General features: G+C 29.6%; 2 protein-coding genes and 2 non-coding genes across 4 annotated transcripts; 3 read left to right on the top strand and 1 right to left on the bottom strand.

Annotated features, from left to right (window-relative positions):
- Positions 1-8,459: 8,459 nt before the first annotated feature.
- LOC126665114 (rop guanine nucleotide exchange factor 7-like) lies at positions 8,460-12,009 on the top strand. The gene is made up of 7 exons (XM_050357817.2): positions 8,460-9,334; positions 9,428-9,544; positions 9,802-9,956; positions 10,371-10,445; positions 10,524-10,814; positions 10,913-11,269; positions 11,354-12,009. Exons 1-7 carry the CDS (start codon positions 8,776-8,778, stop codon positions 11,816-11,818), a joined length of 2,019 nt encoding a protein of 672 aa, XP_050213774.1. The 5' UTR covers positions 8,460-8,775; the 3' UTR covers positions 11,819-12,009.
- Positions 12,010-12,405: 396 nt separating this feature from the next.
- On the bottom strand, positions 12,406-12,477 carry TRNAP-AGG (transfer RNA proline (anticodon AGG)). Its single transcript has one exon. It is a non-coding gene; the product is annotated as a tRNA-Pro (tRNA).
- A 108-nt stretch (positions 12,478-12,585) lies between these two features.
- TRNAD-GUC (transfer RNA aspartic acid (anticodon GUC)) lies at positions 12,586-12,656 on the top strand. Its single transcript has one exon. It is a non-coding gene; the product is annotated as a tRNA-Asp (tRNA).
- A 5,707-nt stretch (positions 12,657-18,363) lies between these two features.
- On the top strand, positions 18,364-19,412 carry LOC126664599 (putative lipid-transfer protein DIR1). Its single transcript, XM_050357074.1, has 2 exons — positions 18,364-18,735; positions 19,254-19,412. Exons 1-2 carry the CDS (start codon positions 18,405-18,407, stop codon positions 19,268-19,270), a joined length of 348 nt encoding a protein of 115 aa, XP_050213031.1. The 5' UTR covers positions 18,364-18,404; the 3' UTR covers positions 19,271-19,412.
- The last annotated feature ends 4,343 nt before the right edge of the window (positions 19,413-23,755 follow it).

A 23,755-nucleotide genomic window follows, 5' to 3' on the forward strand; every position in this document is an offset into this window, starting at 1 on the left:
TTTATTATCAAATCCTATTTTAGGGGTGAGCATTAAACGGTTAAAACCGAATAATCAAACTGAAGAGAATTGAATAATCTAACCGAATTTAATAACCGAATTTATATGACTTTGGATTTGATTTATGCAAACGTAAATCTATAACTTTTTGAAAAATATTTGAATTCAAATTCAGATCAAAATGACCAGATCAAAACGATATCAATCTAATATATAAGATTTTTTTCCCGCTTTAACGTGATACATACGTCAAGACCATTCAAATTTGAAACCTTAATACTTCAATTCTCAATTCAATTCATTCACGAATTTTGCACTAGCTAGAGTAATCAAAACACAGCCTGCAATGTTCTACAATTATTACATATAATGCATGCATGCACATGTAGGTTTGGTCCATTTTGTTGTTTTGGCATTTAAAAAATTCGACAGACGAGCCAAAAGAGAATGTAGTAAGTAATACACTTCTTTTACTCTTAAAACAAGACGGATTTTCAAAGTTTGAATTTTTTTTCTATCTAAATCGAATCATTTAAGAATTGTTCTCATACTGGTTTCAGTATTTATAAATTTTAAAATTCATGATAAAAGTTGGTGATGGATTCGATCTTTAAATTTCAATAATGTATTTGTTTTTTATTGAATCAAGTCAGAAACAGTTACATTCATAAAAAAAAATCAAAAATGGAATATACATTTTACGCTAACGTGTGTACTGTCTGATTCGCAGGTCTACTTATAAAGGCAAAACTCCTACGAAGACCCCTCTATTTTATCATTTTTGTTCAAGAGGCCCCTACTCCAGAGTTGTTTACGTTTGGATCCTTGTATTTAGCAATATTCCATTTTTAGGTCCTTTTGAGGGAATAGAGGAACAAAAAAAATTGTAAATAGAGAGACTGGAGAAAACTAAAAACGGATCTGAAAATAAAAAATTATGTAAGTACAGAGACCTGAAAAATAAAAAAATGGTACAAGAGTTTTTAAACAAAAATGATATATTACAAACGCCTTTATATGGAGAAGCCAAATAAAGAGTAAATTATAAAACCGTCTTGCTAACAAAATGAAGCCCTCGATCAAAATCTCGGTATCATTTGTAAACTTATTTTTTATATCAGAAACTATAATCATGATATGTGATTCAACCACCACCTGATAAACTCGATATAAAAAACTGACAAACAAATATTTTACAATATAAAAACAAAACGAAACTTTCAAAAAGAAAGACAAACAATAAAAATGTAATATTCAAAAAACTAAAAGTAAGACGATGCATAAGTAATTCAATTTTGGTGATTGAAATGTCCTCGACCAATTTTTGATTCTTGATCTGCAATAAATTGATATGAGACGCGCTTCATTGATAAAATTTAATCCATCTAAACAAAAAAAATAAAAAAAGTTGGCGATTTATTATATTTAAAGAAAGGCCTAATACCTTAAAAAAAACTCCGACCTTATAACCCCTTTTCGATCCTACTATGACTTTAAAAACTTGTCAATTTTACCTTATTTCGTATTTTACCATTTCAATTGTACCCTGTAATATTAAATTGATGTCTTTTCATTTGAAAAAAAATTCAGAAACGTTCTCCATATATATCATATATTAATTTGTACATGTTTAATTTTTTTTTTTAGATTTAGTTAAATTAATTAAAAAATTTAATTAGTTTCAATATGACTATAGTTTTTAGTTAGTTTTTAAAAATAAAGGACTTATTTTTACGTTTTTGAATGTAAACGAATTTAGTTTTATCTGTAAACATGGTTAATTGAATAATTTTATCATTTAAATTAAAAAAATTGACAAAAAGTAAAAAAAATTGGGGTACAATTGAAACAATTAAAATACAAAATATAATAAAATTGATGAGTTTTCAACGTCAAACTAGAATCGAAAAAGGGCTATAAGGTTAGATTTTTTCGAAGACATTATGCCTTAATGAAATTAAAGCAACATAAAAAAGAAAGGTTTAATCATAAAAAAAAAAAATCCTACTTTTTGACTTTTTCTGTTTCTAATTCCACCTTTCAAAATCTCAATTTTAGCATATTTTTACATTTTTTTATTTCAAATGTAGTAATTTATTCAAATTGAAGCGGAAAAAAAATTCAAATACGCCTTTTATATTGTTTTATATCGCTCCAGCTTGCATTTTTATCATAAAAAATTTTAAATATGAAATAATATAAAAGGTATAATTAAATCTTTTTGAACTCCAATTTAAACAAATTATTGCAATTAACAGTGAAATTCGAAAAATGGGATAAAATTAAGGATTGTAAAAGGTGGAATTATATATATAAAAAAAGTTAAAAAGAAGTGAAGTATTTTTCGATACTCCCTCCGGTACATAATATTTGTCGCATTTGACTTTAACATAAGAACTAACAAAGTAATTAATATGCTTAATTTATAGATAATTTTATTAAATTATTTTGAATTTGTTTTGAAATTTATGACTACTAACATTATTTGTGTTATTGTATTTTTCAATAAACTAGCAGGAGGTAAACTTGAAAAAATAACAATAAATATTTTCTTGATATTTTAAGGCGATATATTATTTACCATAAAAAAAATTCAAATGCGATAAATATTATGGATCGGAGGGAATGTTAACTAAGGAAAAGATAAATGACTGACATCAATGATAAGAAAAATCATCCGCAGCAGTCGAAGAAAAAAATAAACCGTTGGGGTTTGTTTAATCATGTTAAACCTAAGGATGAGTAGTGTATTTTGATGAAAAAGAAGGAATGAATCAAATGAAAAGAATGGCGTAGCTTTTAGTTTCCCTCTAAACGGGTATTCAAATGAGCAGTCAACATCAGCTCCAACGAACTTAAATGGAAGCCGTTAGAAGGAGATTTTCCTGCTTTTCTATTCTATGATCTATATTTCCTATTTATTTTTGTTGGAACAACCGGCAAAATGATTAATAACACTGTTCCAAACTATTTTATTTTTCCAAAAGATCCTTCCGAGGAAAGCTAAGAAAAGGATAGTCTATAATACAGAGTGTGGACACATCGATAGATGTTGTGATATATTGATGTTATCCCCAAAATATTACACTCAAAATATTGATTAAGACAACCAACACGGTTGGTTCAAGCGGTAAACGGTTTGATATCACTTAAATAAAGTTCTGATTCGAATTTTGTGTATGCAAAAAAATTCCGCTAGCAGACTCACCCATCATGTCAAGTGCGCAATGCGGATCGGATATGAATTAGTTAGGGCGAAACTCTGAAAACCGGATGAGCAACAAGAAAAAAATAATGATCAAGACAAATGTATCTTATGACATTCATTCAAAAGTCATATTTATAAATGTTATTTTCAATTAAATATCTTCACCTTAATTTCACGTTTTGTTCGATTTAAACACATTTTAATAAACATGGTATCACATATGCTAACTTATTATTTTTTCAGCATAAATGGCTTATCCTGACTCTTTGATTATTCAAAACATCCAAAATCGTTTTTTACAAGAGAAAAAAATGCCTAAAATGGCGCTAAATTGTAGAATGAAAGTTTAAAAAGGTTAGGATATGAGGCGACACGTTTGGTAAAATGTGCTCAAATTGAAAAAACGAGAAAGCTGGGGATATTTTATCGCAATAACCATATTTATAAAAATTATAAATTAATAATGATTTTACTAAGATCAACTTCAAAAAGTTAAAAAATAAATAAATATAAACAATAATTAAATAACAACAAAACTAATACAAACTATCTATATTTATATAATTGAGAGAACTAACGAAACCCTCTCATTCAATTTTACCAAATAAATATTTTTCATTAATTTTTACCAAATAGATTATTTTCATTAGTTCACACCTTTCTTAAACTATTTAATTTTTTAAATTTTTTATTTTATATAAATATCTTAATTCATCTAAACTATTTATTTACTATTTTATTCAGAAAAAAATATTTACCTCCAACATGAACAATTGTTATATTGATAAAAAAATGTTCATAGCAATTGCAAACTAATAACAACCTACATAGAACAGCTGCAAACAGGCCATAGACCAGGGCTGACTATCCATATTACACTGAGATAAAGTCAGTCACGCCAAGATTAAGACTAAAGACGGTCACAACATCGAGCATACCAACACAACTGATGTAGCAGAAGTCACAACAGAGAACAAGATACTTTAAAAGCTGCTGATAATCAAATTATGCCAGCAATTAACTTCTAAAACCTATTGATTCAAATAAAAGAATACTAGACAATAGGCATCAAATAATCGTTGATTCAAAGAATACCGAAATTTAGGAAATAACAAATCAATTTTCAAAACATCAAAAACTGCCGTTCAACAACTCATAAGGTTGTTTAAATACTAAGACAAAATAAAAACCCTAAACTGGGTGTAAAACGAAATAAACGAAAAAGTCTCAAAAACTGCTGAAATCACAAAAACGCCATTTTGAGGGCCCAGATGATGGAAATCAGCCCAAAAGCGACGTAGGCCATGAGCAAAGCTGACGGGTATCGATCGTTGGCCTGTTTCCAATAAAGTTAGACTCCGGAACCGCTCAAATCGCTCACTTTCAACTTCGGCAGAATTACGAAACTGTCATTACGCCACTTTGCGCTCCCTTTTCTCCAAGAACTCAAAATCCGTCTCCGCAACCGCATCAACAACTCTCTGAGATACGGTTTCCTACAGAGTCAGACACACTGTATTGAGTACAGTATACTCGGTAAGATAAGGATAATAACTGAAGACACCATCACCTGTAAATAACAAACAACATGTAATCCTCCGGGCATAACTTAAGTTCCGAACAAAGACAAGATACCGAGTATACAACCGTTGACAGTAACCTAAGAAACATTCCCTAACATCTTACACCTTGACTCAAAAGTTGACGACAGATACTGCATAAAAGAATATTTATAGTGCGGACGGATTAGTCCTATCTCATACTAAATCCCAATAAGTCAAACAGGTATAAATATCCACCACAAAGGAAAGTAACGGGTAATACTCTTTATCATTATTTTACTACATTCTATCACTTTTCTCTTTTTTCTCTCACTAAAAACTGACTTGACCGTCGGAGAGGTTTGCCGACATCCTCTTTCGGCATCCTTCTACCGATTGTGTTCCTCTTTTTCAGGTGATTGACCCGATCCTCCTATTTGAAGACTCACTTGGTGATTTACAAGTAGAGGTGGCCACGGTTCATAACCCGGCGGTTCCGGTTCGGAACCGCCGGGTCACGGTTCAAGAAAAAGTGAAACTGGCCCTGTTCCATGACGGTTTGGAACCGGACGGTTCCTGTTCCGGTTTAGGACGGTTTAAAATAAATTTTTTAAATAAAATTAAAATTTAATTACTAAAAAATATAATTTAACAATAAAATAACTCACGGAGATAGTATTACAAGAAATTAAAGAATTTTTTTAAAAAAAATTATATTAGCCAAAAATTTAACTAAAACAAAATATAACATATATTTTATTGCAAAAATAAATATATTATATGATAAAGATATAATATATGTTTTAAATATATAATATATTTTTTTTCAACGGATTCGACCTTTAAACCGCCGGTTCCGACCCGGAACCACCGGTTCACGGTTCAACAAATCTGGAACCGCCCCTGAACCGCCCTTTGTACGGTTTCGGGCTGGTTTTAATCCGGTTCCGAATTTGACCGGTTCCAGACCGGGTTTGACCGGACCGGTTCCGGCCGGTTCACGGGCTGACTCCACCCATGGCCACCTCTATTTACAAGTTATCACCAACAATCTCTAACTTCTATTCCAAAATAAAATATGTTATAAATATAGTGTATTAAACAACTATTTATCAGTCAATAACTTCTTATATTTGTATTTTGAACAAAGGATCACTTTACCCCCTGAACTTGGCACAAAGTATCAAAAACGTCCAAATTAGCAAAACGGGATCACTTTTACTCTGAACTTGTAAAAAATGGTACAAAACCCCCCCTCCCCACTCTCACCAAAGAGAGTGAGATACACTCTCCGGTTTTGATGGTGGTTTCAGTTTTCTTAGGTGGTTTTTGATAAAAAAAAGTTTAAAATGGTCCTTATTGTTTTTAAACATTTTAAATTAATACCTAATAATTAAAAAAAATAAAAATTAATCCCTTTAATTTAAACCTTTATATCACAAATTAACCCACCAATTACATTACATCCAACAAATTAACCCTCAAATTAATATTTTTAACAAAAATAAATTAATTTTTTTTATTTTTTTTTTGAAAAAAAAAAAAACAGACCCGGGGTCTGTTCTTCTTCCTCAAGAACAGACCCCATGGATCTGTTCTTGAGGAAGAACAGATCCAGGTCTGTTCTTGGAAGAACAGACTCCGGCGGTCTGTTATTCAAAGAACAGACTCCGGAGCTGCTGCTCCTTAGGAGCAGCAGCTCCTCTTCTCCGGCAAGGAGCTCTTCCTCGTCGGAAATTTAAAAAAAAATTGATTTTTTTTTCTGAAAAAAGTTCAAAAAGGCCCATGGATTAGTTAGGAGTTAATTATGATTAATTGGTATTTTGGAATCTCACTCTCCAATTTAGTGCCACATCAGCATTAGGGGAGTTTTTGAACCGGTTTTGCCAAGTTTGGGGTAAAAGTGATTCGGTTTTGCTAATTTAGACGTTTTTGATACTTTGCGCCAAGTTCGGGGGGTAAAATGATCCTTCGTTCTTTGTATTTTAATAAGATTTTTAAATATTTATTTAAAATTAAATAAATATATTGTCTCTAACTCGATCATATATTAATATTTTAAAATTACTTTAAAGATGAATCCTTTGAAGTGTTCATTTGGAGTATCGGCCGAAAACCTTTTGGGTTTCTTGATTCACCAGCAGGGAGAAAAAATAGATAAAAATAAGGCTAAGGTTATTATCAATGTTGAACCACCTAAAACCAAGAAGCAACTCAAAAGACTAATCGGCCAAAACAACTTTTTGAGACGATTTATTTCTAACACTGGGGGGCGCCTCTGTAGCTAAAGCATGTTGCTATTAGGAAAAGAGACCGATTAGTTTGTTTGGTCCATAGAGCAACAACGGGTGCATAACTTGCAAAACCCCCGTCGTGATACCTCTAATGCCGAACAAGCCTATGCTGTTATACTTGTCGGCTACTCACGACTCTTCGGGATGTATGCTTGCCCAAGAGGATGAGGGAACATAAAGATCAGTTTACTACTTAAGCTGAGCCTTGACCGATACAAAAATTTTGTGATATCGAAAAACTGTCTTTGTCTATATTTTACTTATTATAAACTCCGGTACTACATGCTATTAGTTACAGTTTATGCATTGTCACAGACCGATTTTATCAAGTTTATATTATCAAAACTATACTTAAAGAACCGTATAGGCAAGTGATACAAAATTTAACTTGGTGTATGTTCCCAAGAAAACAGTCAAAGGGCAAGTCTTAGCTGATTTTTAGTTGACTATCCGGACGTCATTTTGGCGGAGAAGAGCATAAGTTGTGTAGAACTAACTCCTTGGAAGCTTTGATTTGATGGGTCTAGAACTTGCCAAGTAGTAGGAGCAGATATCCATATTATATCACCACTAGGGGCATCATACTAGATATCCTTTTTATTGAAGTTTACATGCACAAACAATCATGCCGAATACGAAGCATTAAAATTCGAATTCGAAGTACTTGTAGAGTTGGGGGAAAAGGAAATATAAGTGTGGAGTGATTCACCGCTGGTGATTAACAGGTTATAGGTGAATTCAAATGCGAATCAGAGCTCCTGGTCAGATATTGTAACAAAGCGAAGCATTTGATTTAAGAGTTTCAAGATACGCGGTTGGAATACACTGATAGAGATGACAAATTTATCGCCAATGTGAGACTCTAAACACTGGGTCAGTTAAAGCATCAAACCTAGCATTTTTTTGCTGACACGGAAGCCCCCGGCGGAACGCGACCACCTTTTTAGAGGTAGAGTCCGGCCGTCTGGATAAATTCTCGGAAAGACTAGTCTCTCTCGGCATCCCACCGCCCGTACCTCCCATTTAATACATGTATTTTAACTATTTATCTATAAATACTTCTAATAAGTCCCATTTTATAGAATATGAAATTTGAATTTAGGTTTTTAAAGTCTCATGCTTACTATCCACTTTTGTGATCAATTTAACCAACCCATGATGAGTGTGAATATTACATATTATTAGTTCAAATTGAATATAAAATGTTAGAACCATTAAATTTCTGAAAGTGATACTTATTAGCAATTTACTAATTATTAGCATTTCTTTTAATAGATATTAACTGATGTAATGATCTCTAGATTGAGTGATCATAGAACTGGACCCAGTTATACAGGTGATAATTTTTAGGTCCAAATTAAAGTAACTTTTGTTCTGTATCTTTTCATAATTTCTCATAGAATCCGTTGCTTACACGACTCCCATCATAACCTATCCATCTCTAAATCAATTAATTTGCTTAATCATTTAGAACTCTTGCTCAAGCAAAACCAAACTTAAGCAAGAGCCAAACCAACTTTCTTTACTGTCTGCTTAAAATGAGCTAAAATGGTGCAAAGAAGAGCCATTTCCTGTCCCTTTCATGTCATGTGTTTTACCAAGTCTCAGTAATCATCACTAACCTTCACATTTTTACATGTATTTATATCAAATCTTCTTCACAGAATATTAAAATTACTTAAAAAAATGTTAAAGCCTCAGTTTTTTTGTTCTATGACCAGCTTTTTACCTTATGGAGATTGCTTTCTACCAACAAAGTAAAACAACTCAACACCAGCTTTTTTGTGTCCCATTACAAAAGTTTAAAACTTTGAACAACCCATTTTCAAATTTGGGATTTTGGGTCTCAAAATCTGCGCACAACTTATATAACAAAGCTCAGTTTTCATATGGGGTTTGGTTCAAGAGAGTGCATTTTAGTGGTATGGTAGTGAACAACTCTGTTTTTGGTGAGGTTCTTGAAGAAGGAATGGAGGGTTTTGTTGAGAAAAATGGTGGTGAAGTTCAGACATTTGGGGATTTGATTGAGGTTAAGGGTAGAGAGAGCAGTTCAAGTTCTGATTTTTTGACTTCTGAGACTACTGGGCATGAAGAACACAGCCATAGTAGCTCTGAGGAAGAGGAATCATTGGGTTGGCCTGTAAAAGAAGAAGAAGAGGAGGAAGAGGATGAAGAAGACGAAGACGAAGAAGAAGTAGAGGATTGCAGGAGTACTAATGGTGCCGATGATAGTAAAAAAAAGGTACATTTGGATGATAGGAAAATGGAAAAACAAGGGTCTTCCATTTCAGGTATTAATTTGTCTCTATTGTGTTGTTATGTGATCTTTTGTTTGATGTTAAAGTGTTTGATATAATGTGTTTTGTTTTTTTATGGGGTCGTAGAGGTTGAGATGATGAAGGAAAGGTTTGCAAAATTGCTGCTTGGAGAGGATATGTCAGGCTGTGGAAATGGGGTTTGCACTGCTCTGGCTATTTCAAATGCCATTACTAATCTATGTGGTAAGTTCATTAGTCTTTTTGCATTGTTTGCTTAATTCGTGGCTATGGCCGAAACGAGACATATTGAAATAGAAAGAGGATGTAATCTATAAGAATATGTATAAATGTAAAGTTTCGGAGTTGCATAAGCATTTTCGGAAATGGAAGTAAACATTGAATTGAAACGTAGGATTCAATAAGTTTTCATGCAGCATAGTTCGTTGGGCATGGTTTTTGATTGTTGTTTCTATCTTTGATTGTTTTTTTTTAAAATGTAGCTACCTTGTTTGGACAACTATGGAGATTAGAGCCTCTACCTACAGAGAAGAAAGCAATGTGGAGAAGAGAGATGGAATGGTTTCTTTGTGTGAGTGACCACATAGTGGAGTTTATACCCTCTTGGCAGACATTTCCCGACGGTAGCAAGCTTGAGGTACTCAATGCGGCCACATAATTAAATCTGCACTTTATACAGCAATTTGCTTTTGTACTGTAGTAATCTTTAATCATTTTTGAATATTATTGCCAAGTCATTATTGGAGGTGTTAGGTGGTGAACTAGGACCAATGGAGAGAATATGACCGAAAAATTAGAGCTGTTTAACGTTCTTTGTGAATAGCAGAAGTTTTCTCCGGATTTTGTTCCTCAGAGTGATTTCATTAACATTACTTAATTGTTAGCTTAAAATAGTATGTAGAACATAGAACCATTTCATTTTCATTTGTTAAACACAGTTATAATTAAATTACACTGGATAAAGTACAGGGAAAAATATTATCCTCTTTGGATCAAACAGAATTATTACTTCGAATTGATCTTTATTGTTTTTTTTATGTTCGCCATACAGGTCATGACTTGCAGACCTCGGTCAGATCTTTACATGAATCTCCCAGCTCTGCGCAAATTAGATAACATGCTTCTCGTAAGATTCACAAAACTACATAGCCCATGCATATAGATTTGTGTTTTTTGTTTATTAAATCTGAACGATATTTTGCAGGAGATATTAGAAAGCTTTGACGATACAGAGTTCTGGTATGTCGATCAGGGGATCTTAGCTCCCGAGGCTGATGGGTCATCATCTTTCCGAAGAAGCCTTCATCGCCAAGAGGAGAAGTGGTGGCTACCTGTTCCTCGGGTCCCTCCTTGTGGCCTGCATGAAGATTCAAGAAAACAACTTCAGCATAAACGTGATTGCACAAACCAGATATTAAAAGCTGCAATGGCAATCAACAGCATTGCTTTAGCCGACATGGAAGTTCCTGAATCATTCTTGGAGGGTCTTCCGAAGGTACATTTTACTTGTTGTGAGAATGGCTTATTGAATGCAAATTAATCCTCCAAAGTTTTTAAAATTCTTTCCCGTTTTTCCTCTTATCTTGGTTTCAGAATGGAAAAGCCAGCTTAGGTGATCTCATATATCGATATATTTCATCGGATCAATTTTCCCCAGAATGTCTGCTTGATTGCCTTGATTTGTCATCTGAACATCAAGCTATAGAACTTGCCAACAGAGTTGAGGCTGCAACCTACATATGGCGCAAAAGGACTACCTCCAAACCCGCTAATAACACGACTAGGTCCGGTTCAAAGTCATCATGGGAATTGGTCAAGGAGATGATGACAGATGTAGACAAGAGGGAATTGCTTGCAGACCGAGCAGACAGCCTTCTGCTTTGCTTGAAACAGCGGTTTCCTGGTCTTCCGCAGACAACTTTAGATATGAGCAAAATTCAGTGCAACAAGGTTCAAATCTTATACCTTCATAACTTTTTTAATGCTGAATCCAATTAATTTATGTACTCAACAACCGAGTTTACTGTATGCTAGGATGTTGGGAAGTCCATTTTGGAGAGCTACTCCAGAGTTTTAGAGAGTTTGGCATTCAATATAATAGCACGAATTGACGATGTGCTATACGTTAATGATTTGACGAAACATTCAGATCAATACTCATCAATCTCTAAAGTCAGCGTCATTGCACACAAACGCGTTACAATTCCATACTCCGTGCCAGCCCCAAGCACTCCATATAAAACAGCTTACACCACACCGAGCTTTTCTCCGGGTCAATTAGTTAGTCCTGCAAAGGGAGAAAGATCTCCTTTCGCGACGAGCAACAAAATCTCTCTGCAGCATGGTATTGGTGTGAAAAAGGTCTTAACAGATTACCTCAGCATTGAGACTAAAGGTAAAGCATCGGTGTCTCGAGCTGGAGTTGAATCTCTCGGGTGCGTAAAAGAACCAACCAGCTCCGTTGGTTCACCGGAGGAGGATGTGGTTGGGGAGAAATGACAGTGGAGACTGGATTTACAAACACATTGTTAAGTAGGATAGCTAACATGGTTTTTGTGCATTCCCTTTAGGAAAATGTTGGTAGATTTTTGTTGCTAAAAGATATTTGTAATGATGAAATGAGTTGAATTGCTTCATGTTCATGTACTTAGGCCTTGCAATATATAAAGAGCATCGCGTTTCAACAGAAATTCAGCTGAAGCAACAAACAGATAAAACAACGAACAAAAGGTCATCACGGTTCATAAATTTGTTCATCAAAATCAAGTAATGCACACTAAGTTACTTTAATCAATTAACTGCCATTGTCTCTATGTTTAGGATAATTAAAGACAATATTTTTAACTTTTAAGCAAATTAAGGTTAGAATTGGGTTATCAGTACCCCTTAACTTGTTTATATAATATTCTTTCATTCTTAACTGACCTAAAAATAGAAATTATTTTACTTAATCGATTAAAATAGTTGTGTAATTTAATTAATTTTTACATGTAAATATGGCGACCAAAATGATTTTTTACTCATAAAGCAGTCAATACCTAAGCAACAATCTTAAAATTCCAAAATAAAAAAAGTATATTAAATACGGGGCATTCCGAAAATTGAACTCGGGACCTCTCGCACCCTAAGCGAGAATCATACCACTAGACCAAATGCCCTTTTACGCCGGGTTCAAAAATAACCCAATAATTTAATTGAATTTGTAACTGTGCACTGCAGTGCATTACATGGTTTTAACTAATATATTATTGAAATCTAACCAATAAGTCGTTGTAGTATAGTGGTAAGTATTCCCGCCTGTCACGCGGGTGACCCGGGTTCGATCCCGGCAACGGCGATTTTTCTTTTTCATTTGTAAGTTTTTTAGCTGTTCTTTTTTCTTTTTGGATTTCTATTTCTTGGATTAGAGACAGTATGCGCCTTTAAATTAGCCACCAAATATTAAGCAACTAGTCGTAAGCCTGTGCGTTTGCACGGAATCTAATTAATAACTATTTAATAATTATATTGTTGAAACATACGAAAAAATGGACAATATTTAATATTTTGCAGCTTATAAAGTCAAAAAATAAATATTTTATTGAATTTGAGAAACTAATAAAAAATACTTATTAATCATAACTTTTATTTAGTAGTTTAAATAAAGTGGGAACTCATCAGAATTTTCTATTTTTTGAAAATCAATGAGAGTGTTGTATTCTATAGGAATCAATGAGAGAGCTCTATTTTATAGGAATAAATGAGAGGATTCGGTTGGTCCTCTCTATTATATAAGTATATAGATATAGATTTTATTAAAAAAATACAAAGGATGTAAATAATATCAATATAGCAAACTAATAAAAGAAAGTAAAAATAAAATATTTTTTACTAATTCTAATTATTAATTACTTTAAAATATTGAATATCATATTTATGATAAATTTTTTACATTTTATGAATTTTATATATTTATGGTTTTAAAATCTGGTCTTTCTCTCTAAAAATAATTTTCTTTTATTTCCTCGGAAATTTACCAGTAGTTCATATAATAAAATATAGATCGAGTATCCTATCTTTTAACATTTTACGATATTTATCAAAATTTTCTATGTGATTTTTATTCTTACAATTGTCAATAAAATTGATATTCTTTTTTCTTTATAAGATATGTACTTGATAACCACATATATAAAAATTAAATACATAGTCTTTCTTTTATAAGACTGAAATTTCAATAATAAAAACAACATATTTATATCTAACTTTTAATTTCAGTATCATGTCATATTTACTTTTTAAAATTTTACATATGAGTTTATAAAGAAATTCATGATTCAACAGGAATTCTTTTATTGTATTGCCGCATTAAATTGGTATGACTTCTTTTTTAATTTCAAAAAAAAAATTGGTATGACTTCTTAAAAACACATAACTTTTTTCTTGATTAGATTATATGTTTTTTAAAACAAATATCATATATTACTTTTCAAAAGAGAGCAAATAGTTTGAATACTAAAATCTGCAAATATTAGACAAAAACAAATATCATCATCCACAGTTTGAATACTAAAATCTGGGGATAATTTTCTATTTAAAAACCTTAGAATTTAATATTCTAAATTTAGACCTATTTAAAATTAATTTTTGAATTAATTTTTTTTATTTATAAGTTCATTATCATAATATGTTTAAGTATTATAAATAAAATGTAAATAAAGAAACATACAATAATCTCACCAGAAAAAAAAAATCAAGTCATTGATCTTCAAAATTAGAAGCACTTTCACTCAATAAATTACCCAATAAATGATTCAACCATGACTTGAATTTATGGTATACATAGAAACCAAGAGAGATTGTTAGGTAGACTCGGTTCCATGTACTAAACATATCACATAATGACACGTCATTAAAATAATGGCGATCTTGTAAATTTGTTTATTACTTATTTACACATTTGAATAGTAATATTATAAGATTGATATCATTTTAATGACGTGTCATTATTTGATAGGCTTAATCCATCTACCTAAGAATTTCTCTAGAAACCAAATCTAAATTGATTGTGGTGCAAACCCTTTCAAACTGGAATTTGATTGTGATTAGGGAAAACGATGAACCTCTACAAAATATCTAAGAATCATCAATATATCCACAATGTACACCGGTTTGTTTTAATTCCAATAGACAATTTGTTGTTTACAAAATATGTTGCCCTAATCAAAGTCACTTTTTTTTGTCAATAGACGTTTTTTTGCTGAAACTATGTGGTATGGTTCAGTAACTATGTACTCCGATTGAATTATTTGTTTTTCTAATACACAATTCGCTATCTCTAATTTATTAAATATGCTATCTATTGAATTGAAAGCTGATGATAATGATTTATTAATAATATTTTTTTATGAGTACATAAATAAGTAGTTTATTGAAAATGAGAACTAATAGGTTAAGTGTTTTGGATGAATAAAATTGAAATGTAATGATATTTATCTAAATAATTTTTTTATCAAAAATAAATAAGTAGTTTATATAAATTTGAAACACATGCGGTTTAAAAAAAATTAAAAACTATGAGAATAATTTATTTAATGAAAATTAATTAATTAATATAACATAAATAAAAAAATAATAATTTTGAAATTCATTCAAGACAAAAGAAATTGACTCATATTACAAACTGTAGTTCGAAAAGATACAGTTGGGTAAAAGTCAAAAAGTTGAATTACTTTCTAATTGCAGTTAAAAATTTATTATATTAAACTTAATATTGATGTGCTTATAATATTATAAAAGAAATATAATATGATTTTGGAAAATAGAATAAAAGAAATGAACAGTCATATTCATCACCTACTGGTTCAAAGAAGACGCATGAAACTCACCTACTGGTTCTTAACTTTGAATTAATTAGACATGCAATTTGCTTAGACAACTTTGAAAAAAGACGAAGAAATATAGTAATTTATTAGCATATAGTAGTAATTGATAAGAGTAGCAAATTAAAGGGAGAAGTTTAGTTTAAGTTAAATAGTTAGCTAAAAATTAAATTTAAATAAGTATTTATACAAATTAAGAAGTTTAGTATAAGTTAAATAGTTATTTAAAAATAAATTTAAATAGGTTTTTTTAAAAAGGTGGGAACTACCAAAATGCTCTATTTAGTGAGAATGAATGAGAGACATCCGTTGGTCCTCTCAATTATATAATATATATAGATGTGCGGTAGTTGGATGAAAATTAAGTGCCAACACGTATCCGCCCACTAAATATTAGCAGAAGAAAAGCTCTTCATTTTCATGTCTACTCTAACAATAATGCCATTGAGGTTATTACATCTGGGTCGGTTTTAGAACAATGGTAGTGGAGAGTGGAGACACCAACAATGATTTCACTCAATAAAAATGAATTAAACCAAAGTGCTTTCTTAATTTATTCTCTCTTCTTCTAGTGCTGCTTGCATTACGATTAACAATATTGTACGGTAACACAAACGCTTGAATCAGAAAATAACAACGAACGAGCAGTAAAATTATACTTTTATAATAATAAAATGTAAATATAAAATTAAAGTTTCAAACATTTTTGGAAAATAAAATATCGCGGAAACATTCTGGGTTTGTTTTAGTAAATAAGGAAAATTTGACATTTGTACTAAAGTAGCACGCAAACGGAAACGACACTAAACAAACACGGAAAAACGGTATTTTTCTAAAATAAAGAACATAAAACGTGTAGGAAACGTGTAAATAATAATAATATAGGGATATGTTTATGATATTAAAAATTATAAAATATTATATAAATTAGATTTTATTTATACATTTATGTCAATTAATAAATTAAATCAAACGTAATGAAACCCAGTATAAATAAAAAGATAAGATTTATTGTATATAACTTGAATAATAAAAATTATGGTTCATTGATTTAAAAAAATTATTTGTTGCAAATGTTTTAGGTTTTTAGCAATTGTCTAATTATTTTTATTTTCCGAAAGGGTCCAAAATATTTTCTTTTGAGTTTCAGGTTTCCAAAACATTTTCGAGATAGGACACAATTTTGTCATAATTTCCGTGCTTCTTAGCATTTGTAAAAGGATGTAACTAATTACCCATAAAAAATATAATTAATTATCGAAAATTATTATTATTTACATTACCAACAATAAATTTTATCTTTTTATTTTGTTGGACCATATGAAATTATAAATATTTATAAAAAGGCTAAATTTATCTCAAAGCCCTTGTACTATTGTCTTTTATTTCACCTATCCTTGACAATTGTTTTACATTAAAATGATCCTCTAACTATTTATTTTATATATATGTAGTCCTTTTAGGTATAAAATGTCCTTTCATGCAATTTAAATGATAACGTATTTTTGTAGTTTCATCTACAAATTGTACAAATAAAATAGTTGAGGGATTACTTAAATGCAAAAATATTGTTAGGACCAAGTGAAATAAAAGTTAACAGTATAGAGATTTTATGATGGATTTATCCAATATTAAAATATTAATTTCAAATTTAATTATAAAGTTTATTGATAATATATTATTTGTTATAAATTTAAATATTAAGATTATTTAAAATGATTATTTTATTAAGCGTCCTATATATGTAAATAAATTTAAAATATATAAAATTTATAAAATTAAATATTGTAAAATATTTTAAAATATAATTTTATTATTTACATATTTTTTCTATGTTTCGTATAGGGGTTAGCATTCAGTCAGTTTGGTTAAAACCAAAAAATACTCCAAAATCAAAATGAAAGTTTAACCGAAACAAAACCGACCAAATAGAAAGAAAAATATAAATTCAAAACTGAACCTAATTGAATAGGTCGGTAATTCAGCCGGCTCGGTTAAACCGACAAAAATACAGGGAAAAATTGAAAAATTCATATATTTTGTTTATTCGGCCGGTTAGGTGAATTCAAATATTCTAAATCTCAAATTGAACGGATAACCGAAAACCAATTTTTATTTTATTTAAACGGAATCGACTGAATTCAAACCAGGGACGGCCTTAGACGAGATGAGGCCCTAGGCGATTTTTTTGAAATATTTATAAAAATAGAAAAAATTACAAAAAAATCCGAAAAACGTGAAAAAATTAAAAAATACGTACTTCCCAAAAAGTTTACACTTGATACCTAAAAAATTTACAAAAAAACGAAATATATTTTCATTTTTTACATACCGTATTGGAGATGTATTAAAGATGTATTGCTAATGTATCAAGAATGTATTTTTTATAGTAAACAAAAAGTACGTAAATTATATAAAAAAATTCAGTTTTTAGGTGGAAGTGAATTGTTTTGACTAAGTACGCATTTTGTAAATTAAGTGATTATTACGGGTATATTTATAGTTACCCATAAAAATATCTATTTTTACAAAGTATTTAAAAAAATTAACTTGTTTTATTTTTTCATAAAATTACGTTCATTTTTCACTTTTTATTTTTATAAAATATGTTTTTAATAGACCATTAATAAATTTTTATAAAGTACATTCGAAAAAAATTATTAATACATATATATGTATATATATGTCACCTAAAAATTTCAATAAAACACATTTTAAAAAATATAAAATATATATTTTATAAAATATTTTTTTTAAAGAACTCCATATTTATATGGGGCCCCGGGCCTGATTCAAACTCACAACCGAACCGACCGAAAGTCATCAATTTGGTTGGTTAATTTGGTTAGTCGGTATTTTTGATCACCCCTAGTTCCATGTCTTTTATTTCGAAAAAAATGTTATTTTTTCTACATATTTGTGTTGTTTCTGTTTTCTATTTCCGTGCTACTTACAATTCTATAATTTTCAGTTTATTGATTTGTAATGTCCTGTAATGCTAAAAGGAAAATGGATAAAACCAAAAAATTATAAATAAGTTATAAATATAACATTTTGGACTTCCAAAAGTATTTTAAAAAAATGAAACGCTCAAATAAGAACTGCAATATAGAATTGCTTAGTGGGCAGAAACTGCATTCACATTTAGAGCTAGTTTTGCAGTATATATAATGTGGATAGCACAACATAATTTATGCATAGATAGTGCAAAATAGAATATAGAAATGAAATCTGCAATTAAATCATTTTCAGTTCTCGCATTGCTAGTGCTGGTGAGTGTGAGCCTTGCTGATGGGGCAGGGGAATGTGGAAAATCTTCTGCAGATAATGAAGCATTTAAGCTAGCTCCCTGTGCTGAGGCAGCGCAGAATGCGAAAGCTCCTGTTTCCGACAGTTGCTGCCTTCAGGTCAAGCGGATAGGCCAGAATCCGAGCTGCCTTTGCGCTGTCATGCTTTCGGACACTGCAAAGGCATCTGGAATCAAACCGGAGCTCGCTGTAACTATCCCTAAACGATGCAATATTGCTAATCGTCCTGTTGGTTACAAGTGCGGAGGTTAGTACCATGTTTCCCTCTTCATCTTCGTCCCATAAATATAGAAAAATCACAGCAAAAGAATTGAAATAATAGTTAGTCATAGTCAATTAATTATAATACTCATATAATTCTCTTTTAGTTTTATTTAAAGTGAATCATTATGGAGCCACTATATTTAATGTTTATACAATAATGTATTTTAATAATTTTATTATTAACTAATATCAAAATGTACCAAGTTTTTCTATCTTTACATGAAACATACATTTATGAGACCGAAGAAATATAATTAATTATAAAAAAAATATCAATTTGTCATTGTTAATTAAATTTGTGACAGAATTTCCTTCACAAAATTTCATAATAAATTTATGAAGGAAATTGCCGTCATAAAATTCTATAATAAGTCACATTTTCATCATTAATTTTCAAAAGTCCGTGACAAATCTTTCACAATGTCGTCATAAATTTATAATAGAAATTAGATTATAAATTGACAGTTTTGTATAGTAACCTAAAAATTGTTGGTTTTGCAGCTTATGCGCTTCCGTGATTGAAAGAAGTATCAAACCTGAAGGCTGAAACACTTGGAAGCTGCTATACCAGTCATCTGTTTCTGTATTCAATAAAACTTAGCAACTCCAATGTATTGTCATTAATGTGTGTTTTCAGAATGTTAATGGTTATTTAAATTATCCGGGTTCACAATAACATTTATATTAATCAAACTGATTTAATCAAAACTAACCAGCTCAAACTATTTTAGATAAAATTTAAAGATATATGGTCAAAGCCTGAAATTATTTAAGCTCTTATGATCAAGATCCTCTCACTTAAACTACTATAATCATAATAACATGATATGACTGTTAATTCTGTTTAAAAATTTCATTTGAATGTCATGTAAAGCAAAATATACCAATAAGCCTTTTTGATCAAAGATCAAGAATATTTAACCATTTATAATCTTTAAAGCGAGTTAGCCTCTTTTTTTTAAAAAAAGTTAATTATTTTGGTTTTTATAAGACTGATATGAATTAACGATTATCATTTTTTTCAATTTAACATATTGACAAGTGATTTTTAATGGTATTAAATTTTTTATAAACGTATTACTTAAGAAATCAATTATTTTCATAAATATTATGTTAAAAGTTAAAATATTTTATTTGTTTGTTAGTTTACTATATTATTAAAACATTATTTATAATTACTTAGTATATTTTTATTTAATTACGCTAAATAAAGAATTATACTAAGTAATTATATACCAAGTAATTAAATAAAAAATAATATTGATTAATTATAATTTTTTTAATAATAAGTAAGATGATTATTTAATTTTTTATTGAATTAAATAAAAAATAATTGAGTAACACATTTAAAAACCATTTGATATTACTAGGGGTGAAGTAACTTCAAAAAATTTAAATGTTACTAAGTCTAACAAAGATTAAACTCGGCCCACAAGACCGGACACCTATCCCGGCCCACAAGTCCCCGATTTTCAAGCCCAGACCGCAAAGTCTAGACCGCAGAGCCCGACTTATAAAGCTTAGAGAAGATTAGGATAATACTCTATTTTCTTAAATAATTTGATTTCCTACCTTAATAAGAAAAAGATTATGAAAATACCTCAACATTCTAATGCTTTTATTTTTTTACTCTAAAACATGTTTATATTATAATTATACCTACTTTTTATTAACTTTTTACTCTAAATATATATTTTTACTTATGCCTAATTACTTATATCCCAACATTTTTTCGTTTATACCCTGACCTAGGAAAAAGTTCATTTATACCCTTTTTTTTATTTTTCATTTTCGTCTCTACCCTAAAGAGCTAATTTGACCTCTTTTCATTTGGAAAAATATTCAAAATAATCCTTTATATTTAGCTTATATACTAATTAAACATTAATATTATTAATCATTTATAATGTTTTCATCCTTTAATAAATTTAATTGTCAAAAATTTAAAGTTTAGGATAGAGATGAAAATGAAAAATCAAAAAAAGGATACAAATGAACTTTTTCCTACGTGAGGGTATAAACGAAAAAATGTTATAAGGTGGGTTTTTTTAAGTAATTAGCCCTTTTTACTTATCATATGACAACTGTCATATTTTTAATATGAAAAAACGATTTTCTGCACAAAAAATGATTTTCTGCAAAAAAAACAGCATTTGATTATCATATGATTATCATAACACTGCAGAAAAAAATAATTTTTTATAAAAAAAAAAACAGTCTCTGATTATCATATGAGTATCACTGTATTATCATGTTATTATCATAACACTGCATAAAGAAAGATTTTCTACAAAAAAATTAATTATCATGTTGTTATCACTGTATTATCATCTCGGTATCATATGATTATATTATGATAACGAGATGATAATGTATTATTGTACCTAAATGATAATGGTATGACAATGACATGATAATAAAGTTATGATAACAGTTTGATAATATGATACCTATATGGAAAAAAGTTACATAAAAATTATGATAACGAGATGATAATGTGGAGAAAATAGTATGATAATGAACTATAATAAGGTCATATTATCATATTATTATCTTCACTTTAATCTTGTTATCATAATTTTTTGTAATTGTTTTTTTCATACATGTATCATATTATCATACTACTATCTTCACGTTATCATCTCGTTATCATAATTTTTTTGTAATTATTTTTTCATACATGTATCATATTATCATACTATTATCTTTACATTATCATCTCATTGTCATAATTTTTCTGTAAATTGTTTACATATATGTATCATATTATCATACTATTATCATAACTTTATTATTTTATTATCATTTTGTTATCATACTGGTGTCATGAATTTTTTTATAATTATATTTTCATGTACGTTATCATCCAGTTATCATAACCTCATTATAATTCATTATCATCTAGTTATCATTATCGTACATTGTATTATCATAACCTTATCATAATCATATATTGTTATGATCATGACATGATAATGTAGTGATAACAACATGATAATCAGACGTTGTTTTTTAATAAAAAAATTGATTTTTTCTGCAGTGTTATGATACTTGCATGATAATGCAGTGATAATACTTATATGATAATCAGACGCAGATTTTTTTTTCAGAAAATCATTTTTGTGTATACAAATGTTTTTAATGCAGATTTTTAGATCTAAAATTGAGAAAATTCAAGAGTAATTTATTTAGATCTGAAAGTTAAACAATCGTATTAATCATCACGAGTCGAGAAAAAAACGCTAAAATTGAATATGAAAAACGGCTGAGCAGCAGCGAAATGATGGCGGAGCGACGACGGAATGATGAATTAACGATGAAGAAAATAGAACAAAAATGAAGAAGGAATAAAGAAGAAGAAGAAAAAGAAGAAGAAGAAGAAGAAGAAGAAGAAGAAGAAGAAGAAGAAAAAAATGGCGGAAAAAAAAGAACAGAAAAAGGGGAAAAAAGAATGGAGAAAAAAGAGAAAAGGAGAGAGAAAAAAAGAAAATAAGTGACAGTTGTTACGTAAGAGTGGAAACAATATGATTAGAGTAAAATAATAATAAAAGATAGATATAATTATAATATAAATAGGTGTTAGAGTAAAAAAGTAAAAATACTAAAAATGCGGTATTTTCTATATCTTTTTCTTGTTAAAATAGGAAATCAAATTACTTTTAAAAATAAAATATTTATCCTAATTTTCTCTAAGCTTAAAACCCTTGTAAGAATGGTGACCTACGATACATATGGAACATCCATAGCTCGAATATCTACTCCAAGCAAAACTCACTCTCCGACGTACATATATATTATGACACTCTGATCTAATCAGTTTGTATAGATAATTCTTTTCTTATAGTGCGCTTTTTCATCCTATCTCTATAGAAAGTCTTGGTATGCACATTTCCATTCAAGAATTATCATTATTATCAATCAAACTTTTAAATTTTTCCTATTCAAAGATGAAGCATTAGAGAGCTTATCGAATCACCACGTCGGACAAACAATTAAGCATATCAATAAATAGTAGCTCATTTCCTTATATTCACTTGATAAACCTAAACATATAAATATTAGGGTCCTACAAAAATTCAATACCTTCTCATAAAATGAATATACTAATTAGACTAATTATTAGTGATTTTCAGGGGTGTCAGAATAGATTGGCGGATCGTATCATATCGTCCTACTCCGATGATACTATTAAAATCAACACGAGCACGACCCCGTTTAACTAATCATGTCAAAATTTTCAGCAATAATGCGACAAGAATTGAAAACAAATAACAATATTACATGATTAACACGTTAAAACAAATAAATAACACAATTAACACGACGAACACGACCTATTTAACCTATAAAAATATTTAAAACATATAAAATAAAATTTAAATAAATTTATCAATCCATATTAAAATTATAAAACCTTAATATTGTTATTTTATTTATATATTAATATAATATATTACATTTATTTAATAGTTTTGTTTCTATATTTTACAAAACTATTAACTTTTTAATTCTATATTATACTCCCTCCGTCCCAATAGAGTTGTCCACTTTGAGAAATATTTTTGTCCCAAAACTCTTGTCCACTTTGAAAAGGTAACTAACTTTTTCACTCAATTTTTCTATATTACCCCTATTTGAAATTCACTAATGAGTAAATTGAAAGTAAATTGCAAGTGGACCCTATATTAAATAGGGGTATGACAAGAAAAGTAAGAATTTTTTTACAAAATCCATAAGTAATAATTGCTTTTCTTAAACTGTGTGATAAAGGCAAAGTGGACAACTCTATTGGGACGGAGGGAGTACTAAATAGTACTCCCTCCGTCCAAACAGAGTTGTCAACTTTACTTTTATCACATAGTTTAAGAAAAACAATTATTGTTTATTAGTTTTGTAAAATTTTCCTTTAATTTTTTTTATTATACCACTATTAAATATAGTGTCCATTTTCAATTTATTTTCAATTTACTCATTAGTGGATTTTAAATAGGAATAATATAGGA

Source organism: Mercurialis annua, linkage group LG1-X, assembly GCF_937616625.2.
Source record: "Mercurialis annua linkage group LG1-X, ddMerAnnu1.2, whole genome shotgun sequence".
NCBI classification, from domain to species: domain Eukaryota; kingdom Viridiplantae; phylum Streptophyta; class Magnoliopsida; order Malpighiales; family Euphorbiaceae; genus Mercurialis; species Mercurialis annua.